Below are 10259 nucleotides of genomic sequence, written 5' to 3' on the forward strand. Positions count from 1 at the left end.
CAACAGTGCAGCATCCAAACAACATTAGAGCCAATTGACTTTCAATATTGAGAAAAAAAAGACTTCAAAATATCTTCTTTTGTGTTTTACATAACTACTAAAGTCCTACAGATGAGGGTAAGTACATGACGGAATGTTCATTTTGATTAAACTGACCCTTCGAAGCTCTGCATGGATGTAGCACCGTGCAAAAGCAATTGTTTTCGCTTAGAAATTTGTCTGATCTAGTTATGCTTTTTATATTATTTCATATTGATTAAAATAAATTTAAAGGGATAGTCCACCCAAAAATGAACATCCAAACCTGTATGAAATTTTTTTTATTATTTTTTTTTAAGATATTCTGAATAAAGTGGATAATCAAACACTTGCTGGTACCCACTGACTTCTGTATTTTGCATACTATGGAACAGGGCCGTGCACAGACCTTTTGAGGGGCATGTGCTGAAACTGAAAAAGTTCCCCCCCCCCCCTTTAGAAAAACGAGTGATTTATACACTTTTTAATGTTATATTTTGTAATATTGGCGTTGTTTTATTTTTGTACTACTCATTTTTTCTTATCCAATATTTTGAAGATATAAAAAAAAAAAACACCATCACCAAAAAAAGGGCACTTTGGAGTGTAAGGGCAAAAAGGGCATGTGCTCTGCACAGGTTGAGCCCTACCTGTGCATGTGCCTGCTATGGAAGTCGGTGGGGACCAGCAACTGTTTGGTTACCCACATTCTTCTAAATATTTATGTTCAAGAGAAGAAAAATGTCATACAGGTTTTGCACAACTTTATATGTAAATAATGGCACATTTTTCACTTTTGGGTGAACTATCACTTTAATCAGGCCACTTAAGCCCTCATCTCATGTGTGTACATCATTTAAAACATTTCAAATGTCTTGATGTGGAAAAAGCTGCTTTTAACAACTCAGAATGGTGCTTTGCGCCATTTTATATTCATTTCTTGCTAAACCAATAAACCTGCAAACTGCAGCTTTAGAAAAAAACAACAACTGAGAGTTCTTTCCTATTTGTCATCCCTACAGCGCAAATGTCACGCTGGTTGACCTAAATGTGAGGACTTAATGTCAGTTATTTATATGGTTTTAAGGCATGGGCAAGCGAGCTAAGTCTTGTTGCACCTAGCACAACCACACTCCCCAGAGTTCATCAGCCCTGTTGAAAAAAACAGCATATCCTGGTTAGGTATGTTTTGACGCTGGGATGCTGGTTTAAGCTGGTCCTTTGCTGGTTTATGCTGGTCCTTTGCTGGTTTAAACTGGTCCTTTGCTGGTTTATGCTGGTCCTTTGCTGGTTTAAACTGGTCCTTTGCTGGTTTATGCTGGTCCTTTGCTGGTTTAAACTGGTCCTTTGCTGGTTTATGCTGGTCCTTTGCTGGTTTAAACTGGTCCTTTGCTGGTTTATGCTGGTCCTTTGCTGGTTTAAACTGGTCCTTTGCTGGTTTATGCTGGTCCTTTGCTGGTTTAAACTGGTCCTTTGCTGGTTTATGCTGGTCCTTTGCTGGTTTAAGCTGGTCCTTTGCCAGCACATGACCAGCATAAACCAGCAAAGGACCAGCTTAAACCAGCATCCCAGCGTCAAAACATATGTCTGCATGGGGTCTGTGAGTGTTTGATACCTTCAGTGGCAACAGAAAATCTGAGTTAAAATGAATCGTCATAATCACGCCTTCAAAACCATATCACACTCCTCGGCCTACCTATGGTTTACATTTGCAATGAATGACTACTGCAGCCATTTTTGCAATGAGGACATAAAATCACCACAGTGCTTTTTATTAGTCACATCCACGGTTAAACAAAAATAGGTAGGCCTCATTAAGATGTATGTCCAACAGAAAAGGCTGTGTTTTCGATGAGAGCACCCTGATTTATTTTGCTGGTAGTTTTCCTTCGCACTGCAGCAGTTAGGGTTAGTGTAAGTCTGGTTTGTATCAGCGCGAGGCAGAGCGCGTGGCGGAAACTGACGCGTCTGTGGTCGGCCGGTTTTGTGAGCGCGCGTTACCGAGGTTTCAGTTTTGCTGCTCTTTAAGGAGCGCGCACCTGTCCTCAGTGATTTATTACTGCTGGTGAGCGAGACACGACACTGTAGCGCGGCCTAATCTGTCTGCAATAAATACAGTAAGATAATAAACGTGAGAAGAAATATTGCATTGAATGTTAATTTTATTATAGAAACACCTCGGCTGGCTCTGGACGCATTTACTGGTAAGTCCTATACGGTTTATTTGGAAGATAATGGCGCTAATGGCAGTGAACTGACAAAATCAGTTTACTGTCATTAGTTTTTAAAATAGGTTTAGGTTTTACCATGACATTTTCACTTAATACCCCTAAAACCACCTGTCCTCACAGCAATACCTAAACTTTAAATTATATAATATATAAATATGTATCTTTGAAAATTGGATTAGAATATACTTTTTGATGAGTTTCTGTGTCCCTACACACCGTTAGATATGTATGAAGCATTTTAAAACATTATGTAATATGAAAGTCTTCATCCTTAAGATCTTCTTTCTACATCCACTTGCTTATAAGATCACAAAGGGTCTGGAGAAGTTAAAAAAATTATCATTTGAAGTAATCACACAAACTGTAAAGAAACTGTTTTGGGGTTTTTTTCCTTCCATTTGTACTTGCAATACCAGAATCACCAAACTGTGCATTTAATACACATGTGATATAACAAATATAGCTTTTTTCAACACTGTAAGATGTCACTGTAAGATTTTCTTTCTGTGGTAAAACAAAAATAGACAAAAAACAACTGTTTGTGAGTTAATATTTTGAATTTCATATATTAATATTTCATGATTAAATGGATAATCAACATGACCAAGATCTAAAAGATTTACTACAACAATCATGACTGTTTCACTTAAATAGTACATTGAGCATTTAATGAACTCGTATAAGCAATACATTTTATGTTACACAGACGTTTACGTAATATACTTTTTTTTTTCTTATTACGCTGTTAAATATTTTAATTTTTGGTACACCAGATACAGCCATTAAAGAGTTATTTTCATTTTATAAATAAGCAATATCAAGTAATTAATATTTCAAAATCTAAACCTATTTTTAAACATAGATCTATTTATTACATGACATCATAAAACAAGAGTAGACCATAAAAGGTGCTATAGAAATTTCTATATTCATATTTAAATATAGCTCATCTCCACTGCAACTCAAAGTAATATCTAATTCATTTCATAAAGTGATTGTAAATGATGGGGATTAAGTGTTTTAACAGGAATACGCTGTCATGAAGTTGCTCTGATTATCATTTGAGAATCTCTGACTTGCAAGATGAGAACACATTTCCATTTAGTATCCTGAGTTTGTATTTCATAAATTATCAAAAAAAAAAAAAAAATCTTCATCCTTTTATTCGAGAAATGCATTTTTGCCCTCAAGAAGGCTGTTGCTTGCAAAATTGGGAGTCATTTATGCTTACTCAGAGCAAAGCCATGCAGAGAGATTTAGGAAAAAATATTTTAGACTCTTAAGAGAATCTGTGCATCCCCTGACAAAAATAAATAAATAAAACCTTTTTTTTTTCATTATATCAAAATTAGTTACTAGTGCACATTTAATCCTCATTTAAATCAATACATATATTATGCTGAGATTTAATATGCATCATGTCACTGTATATATGGTTGTCATATATTTTCGTCTCTCCATATTTAGTCCTGCAGGACAATCTTCTCTGTTGCTAGCTCTCTGTTCATTATGCCTCGTTCGTTTCTGGTGAAAAAGAGCAGGAAGGGAGGCTTTCGTTCCTCTCTTCCCATCGCTGACGTGCCCTATCTAGGCCTGGTGGGCTGGTCTGTACCCATAAAAGTGGCTACACTGCCAGAGGAATCAGGCCAAGAGATACAACCATATTCTCCAATCATGCAGCAAAACAGTACACACAGCAGTCTCAATAATGACTGGAAAACAGGTACGTTAATCAACAAAATTCATTTTTAATACATGAGGAAGTTCCTTTTTATTTTTTGTATAGCCATGGGCAAAAAAATTCACAATTTTCAGATCTTCTCATGTGTTTAACACTCATTCTTCATTGGGTTTCTGCAGATCCAGCAGGTTTCCGGTATGGCCCTCTTCCGTCTCCAATGCACTTGTTACCAGTCAACTCTAGAGACATAGCAGACATACAAGGGCTCAACAGCAGAGACAGTTCAATGGACTGTTCTCTGATGAGTCCTCGGAGGGATTCGGGCCCAAAACATTGCCGCTTATGTGGCAAGGTATGCCTTTTTGTGTTAAAAAAAAAAAAATTATATTCTTATGTAACACTGAAACACTGAAGCAAACTGTCTTCAGGCCATTTTTGGAAGATTTGTTTAAAATACAAATCCACTCGTTTGACCAGCTCCTCCAGTCCATAAATCTTGCTCACCAAGAAATAGAAGACAAAACATTTTCCTTGAGTAGCACTTTAATTATATTTCACTTTATTTTGGTCTCAAGCCTTTCTATGACAGAGGGGAAACTTTTCACTTCCTGAGTCGTTCTTTAACGTTCTGGTTTTAATTTTTTCCATTAGGTTTTCTCCTCTCTCACTCGTCTGGAGTCTCACGTGTACAGATTGCATGGTAGTCATCATGGACGCTCTCTGGTATTCCGGGACAGCAGAGACCCTGTGATGCCATGCAGGGTAAAGGTATGACCATTCGTTTGCAATTTTTATTTTTATTTTTTTGCCTAGAGTATGCCTTTTATCTTTGCCAATTCCAACTTTGTTTCTCATCTGTAGTATGTAGTTTAGTAGGCGTTTTTACCTTTTTTGTAAGCAATTATTTTTATGAATAAATATGTACATGAGTATACAAAAATGACAGTTTTCTAAGTGAAATATTATACAGTGTATATATATATATATATATTTACACTGTATAATATTTTTCTTGTAAAACATTTTTGTACGCTGATTTTTGGTAAATTATAGTTATTTTTAAATTGTCATTGCATTTGTTCATTTTGATTTCAGGAACGAACATTTGAGTGCAAGGAATGTGGGAAGGTATTCAAACGCTCATCCACTCTGTCCACTCACCTCCTGATCCACTCGGACACGCGGCCATATCCCTGCCAATACTGTGGCAAGAGATTCCACCAGAAATCCGACATGAAGAAACACACCTTCATACACACCGGTGAGACTAACTTCGATTTGAAGCTTTGAATAGGATTGAATCATTAGAATATATGAAACGGAGGGGAAAGTATTTGATTTATTAGCAGAACCTTGCAAAATAACAGTAATGTGTTAATAACAGTAAAGTATACTGCATTTCATTTACCATATATTGAGTGCATGTGTTTTGATTGCTCCTCATTTGACAAGGTTTATTTTGTGATTTGTTCAGGAGAAAAGCCGCATGTGTGTAAAGTGTGTGGTAAAGCCTTCAGTCAGAGCTCCAACCTGATCACACACAGCAGAAAACACTACAGACCCTTCAGCTGAACACACTGAATCCCAACCAAGACCTCTGTGAATGTACATAAGTTAGCTTTAAACACAAAAAGTATTATCCAAATTATCAAGTGCATAGTTTTTAAACCAAGTCATTTATTCACACAGCAGTGCGTAAGAGCGTTACGTGTGAGATGTAAACGAAAGTGTCATCATAGCTGTACATCAGTAATAAATGAATGCAAAGAAAAAGAGAGTGCACAATTAAATGCAATGTTGACTCATATAGATGGATCCGGTGATACAGAAACGAGTCAAGCAGCAGTGCAGCTGATGGCCGCAGGTTCATTTGAGTCACTGCAAAACAAGTTTGTTTATAGCTGTTCACACAAGTTGAACCTGTGCATAAATCCACAGAAAGCAACAATCCGATATCACCAAGTTTTCACAGTTTTTTCTTCTAAAGCCCATCGATTTGAATGCCATTTTAAAACTTCACCATGACAAGTAAAAGACATTCAAAGCTTTATTGTTTTGCAGTTGCTATTAAGACTGTACATCTGTCAAACAAAAATAATTATGATTTATTAGTTGGGCTTTATACAGCTCATCAACCTTCTCTCAGGACTTCACATTATTGGGATCTGGAAAAAGTGCTTTAGATGAGTGAAATGCAACCAGTAAAAATGTACAAATGACTGTAAAGCAGGAGCTCTTAAGACTGTGTAGTAGACCTATTAGGAGTCAGAGATTCATAAACCATAAATTATGGCTGTAATTGCATACTGCGGAATGAAGTGCAATGGCTGACACTAACCTGCAAAGCAGCCCTCAACACATGGACCATCTGAGGGTAGACAAACCTCAGTTGAACACAAAATAAATCTGACAAATCCAAAAAAAAAAAAAAAACATTAAGTTACATGTCAAATTAAATTTGACTAGATGACATCTATATTTCTAAGCACTTCCAGAGCTGCTTTTTACCTCCTCGTCTGTCTGCAGATTGGCTTCTTCAGACAGGAACTGGAATGTAGTGATTGTGAATCGTCTAAGATGATTGATCAGGGCCTCTGCAGGTGTAGCAGGAGGCTTGTGGGTTGGGGTCTGGTCAAGGAAATTTGGGCACCTAAAGTCAAAAAGGTTGAAATTAATATTTTTAATGTTTTTATTTTAAATGTTGAAAACAGTTGTGCTGCTTAATATTTTTGTTGAAAGCATTAAACCATTCAAAGTTTGGGGTAAGATTAAAAAAAAAACTACTTAATCAGCAAGGATGCATTAAATGAATTAAGTGACAGTATAAAAAATGGAAGAAGAAAAAACACAAAACCATCTCGTACCCATCATAAATAAGGATCCAGGCATATTTTGCAGAGCGTGGGTATGCAACACAGTAATGCACCAGCAGCATAGCAGTGGGGTCTGGAGGATTTAGCAGATGCACTTCCAGGTAAAGGGGTTTTCCCAGCAGCATATGCAGGGGCTGGTGGTATTGTGGGTAATAATCATTGTAGTGTTCATCTGAATGAAAAGAGGTTGTAGTTAATGCACAAAATCTGATAAATCACTTTTTGGGGGTTGCAAAAGTCATCAAATGCCTCGATTTTCTTGAACATGTTAACATTTCACTTGGAAGAATGGTTTATATTTTTCTACAAACTGTAAGAGAAGACTCAGCTAGGTTTTATATGAAGAAAATGTTTTAAACCTTTTGCAATCCTGAGCTGAACTCCAAACACCCCTTGAGCTTTGATAGAAGGTCTGCGGGAGGGGCTTTTCACCAGATAACCCACACTTACCACAGATCCGGGTAAATAGCGACACTCAACCAATAGTCTGGGACAACAGGGAACATGGAGTCTCAGCATGGTGCTTGGCTCTTTGTGCATCAGTGTAACTGTATTTTCATGAGTACCTTACAGGCGACTCTAGTGATGGTGCCGTAATTTAGACTGAGGGGCTGCACTCCATTCAGGATCTCCACCATACAGATGACCGTTTTACCCACCTCCTAGAGACAGTTCAGTTAGACTTGCGATCAAACTTGCTCGCAGATACACACCTATTGCAATGAATCTACTCACAAATCTGTGCACCCCACATTCATCCAGAGGGATCTTGAAGAGGGCCATGTCAGCAGTGACTTTTTGGGGTGTGCAAGAGCTGTCACCAGCAGTGACGAGGCTGGCGGGGGACAGGGACGGATCAGTGGCGGATGAGTGAACCGAGAAAACAAAATGCCGATCCATTGTGCATTCTGATTGGGAAACACAAAATACACACAGAGTTTTCTTGAAAATGTTCTTGTTTGATTCTGATAAATAAATCTTTAAGGCAAACTTTATACAAACAAAAACAATGGTGTAAAATTAAAGGGGTCATATGATGCGATTTCAATTTTTCCTTTCTCTTTGGAGTGTTACAAGCTCTTGGTGCATAAAGAAAATCTGTAAAGTTGTAAAGACTAAAGTCTCAAATCCAAAGAGATATTCTTTATAAAAGTTAAGAATCAACCGCACCTACTTAAAACGGCTCGTTCTAACACACCCCCACATACCTATGTCACTATCTGGGAAGATTTGCATAACGCTGCCCAAATGTTCACGCAAAGAAAGAAGGCGTAACTTTTATTCTCGCTGTTGCCGCCGCCATGTCGTGAAGGCGCTGTGTTCTTCATTGTGAAAGCGAAACTACTTTGTTTGGTCTTCCAAAAGAGGACGATATCCGCTTCGTCATGCCTGCAGCTGAGCTGTCAGTTTAACATGTTTTGTATAACTAATAAGTTGTAATTAATACCTTATCATTACATACATACAAGTAATCTGATAACATTTTGATTTAAGGTTTATTTGTGGTTTAAGTTATCTGCTCAAAAAAACAATCAGGTGCTTTTCAAAACATTTACTGACAAAAACAGGTAACACTTTACTTGTAGTATTTCTACATAATGCATTATATAAAAAAAATACGCCTTTTATTGTACTGCATTCTATGACCTAATGAATAATTGTAACCATATCTATAACACATTATAATACCTGTTACAACTGTATAAAGTATATTAAAGCACATGACAAATAACCAATTTCAGATGTAACAAGGAATTTGCTAATATAATCATGCATTTTAACTTTAATGCATTATAACATTTCATAAATAATTGTAATTAAACTAGGCATATGCTTTGGGAATGACCAGATGTGCAAGATTTTGGGGATTTGGCGCTTGATGTTCTGAACAAGGTCATCCGGACTCGTTTTCTCATTTTCTGTTATTGTTGAATGACAACTCTTAATTTTCTCTAAAAGAGAAAGACTGGAAATTCTGGTTAGCTGCCTCGACTGCTGAAAAGAAACTTTTCGTTCAATGATGGAAACCTCCCCATGATCTTTCCATCAAACATCGGTTACATTCCTTACTGGAGATACTATATCTGGAACTGTCATCAGCACAGACCAACCATGCTAAACCGGTCACTTTGTCTATGTGGAAGAACTGTATATGTTCAGTTAGGGAGATCTTGGTCATTTAAACTATTTTCATTATTTTTGTTGTTATTCTGTTTATTTACCTGTATTGTACCTATTTTGGAATTCCTGATGTGCTGTGGTTTGGGTTAGGTTTGGGGGGTAGTAGTTGGTAGATACATTTTCTTGTTTACTGTAATATATTTGCTACATGTAAAAAAAAATTTGCTACATTATGAATACCTTTATAATGCATTATACATAAAGGTTGCCAAATATTCTTTATAATTGCAAGCATTGCTTTGAGATTTATTGTTAAATACGACACACAATTTTGAATTAAGGTTTATGATTCCATTTGAATTTAATAATTTGTCCAGCTCACCGTCCATGGGGTAATAACATGATTGGTTTTCTGTAGAATAACAGCAGCCTCTGTCGTGGCACTCTGATGATGATAACGCTCCAGATCCACAGACCAAGGTGCAACGTTGCACTCTGCACAACAAAAATGCAGTTTTTAAAAAGTTTATTTTTTAAGTCACAATGTCTGAATCCACTCATTAGAAAGATTTATACTGTACCTTGACCTTGTAGCCTGACACTCCAGCAATGACTCAACTGTGCGCCCTTCTGGTATCTGATATTTTAATATAATTCTGTACAGCCCATCCTGATTAACATAAACAAATATTCATGAAATCAAAGTAGCCGTACAACTTGCATAACAATGAATGACATTACAGACCTTCTGAGTCATGTGACAGGAAGAGTAAGGCAGGAGGATGTTGATGGTACCATCTTTACCCCTTTTTACAGAGTACCCACAATGACTTGGGGCTTCCAAAATAGGAACAGCTTCTGTTTTTATCCCATTGGAAGGGGCTGTGAAAGAAGTGTCAAATTTTAAGATATATTTTTTATTTAGTATATTAAAAGCCTGAACCTCAAACTCACCTTGTACAAAGAGGCCAGATGTTGGTCCAGGTGGCAGTTTTACGTTCATATGTTGGCTAGAACACAGCACCTGAAATTCAGGGGGTGGGTGAGCGGGTGTGGGTTTGGTTGTAAGGTGAGGAATGATTTGGTGCAAAGGTTTGATTGTAACAGGAGGAACTGTAGGTTGTGTGCCTATATCTCCAATGTGGTGACACTGAAGCTATAGGGTGAGAGTGATCCCAGAACCTGACATATAGAGAGATCACTGTGGAGGACTGAAGAGGTAAAAGAAAAGTAAAAGCAGAAAGAGTGAGAAAGTGTCATACATTATACCTGTTAAACACTGGACAATATGCGGTGAGTAACCAAAAGCCATTCCTAACCCAACACTAAACAACG

At 37.2% G+C, this 10259-nt stretch overlaps 1 protein-coding gene and 1 pseudogene across 1 annotated transcript; one reads left to right on the top strand and one right to left on the bottom strand.

Moving 5' to 3' along the window:
• The first annotated feature begins 3690 nt into the window (after positions 1–3690).
• LOC107676847 (zinc finger protein Gfi-1b-like) lies at positions 3691–5607 on the top strand. Its single transcript, XM_016471531.1, has 5 exons — positions 3691–3972; positions 4110–4282; positions 4582–4698; positions 5026–5191; positions 5405–5607. Exons 1-5 carry the CDS (start codon positions 3759–3761, stop codon positions 5500–5502), a joined length of 768 nt encoding a protein of 255 aa, XP_016327017.1. The 5' UTR covers positions 3691–3758; the 3' UTR covers positions 5503–5607.
• A 599-nt stretch (positions 5608–6206) lies between these two features.
• Positions 6207–9927, bottom strand: LOC107676857 (zona pellucida sperm-binding protein 4-like; annotated as a pseudogene).
• Positions 9928–10259: the final 332 nt, after the last annotated feature.

Source organism: Sinocyclocheilus anshuiensis, unplaced genomic scaffold (genome assembly GCF_001515605.1).
Source record: "Sinocyclocheilus anshuiensis isolate Anshui unplaced genomic scaffold, SAMN03320099.WGS_v1.1 scaffold2166, whole genome shotgun sequence".
NCBI classification, from domain to species: Eukaryota; Metazoa; Chordata; class Actinopteri; order Cypriniformes; family Cyprinidae; genus Sinocyclocheilus; species Sinocyclocheilus anshuiensis.

What these genes read in the sequence shown, in the direction of transcription:
- LOC107676847 (XM_016471531.1), top strand. Translation starts at nt 3,759, where the DNA reads ATGCCTCGTTCGTTTCTGGTGAAAAAGAGCAGGAAGGGAGGCTTTCGT. An exon ending in CAATAATGACTGGAAAACAG is followed by an intron (nt 3,973 to 4,109) that starts GTACGTTAATCA and finishes GGGTTTCTGCAG; the next exon opens with ATCCAGCAGGTTTCCGGTAT. An exon ending in ACACACCTTCATACACACCG is followed by an intron (nt 5,192 to 5,404) that starts GTGAGACTAACT and finishes TGATTTGTTCAG; the next exon opens with GAGAAAAGCCGCATGTGTGT.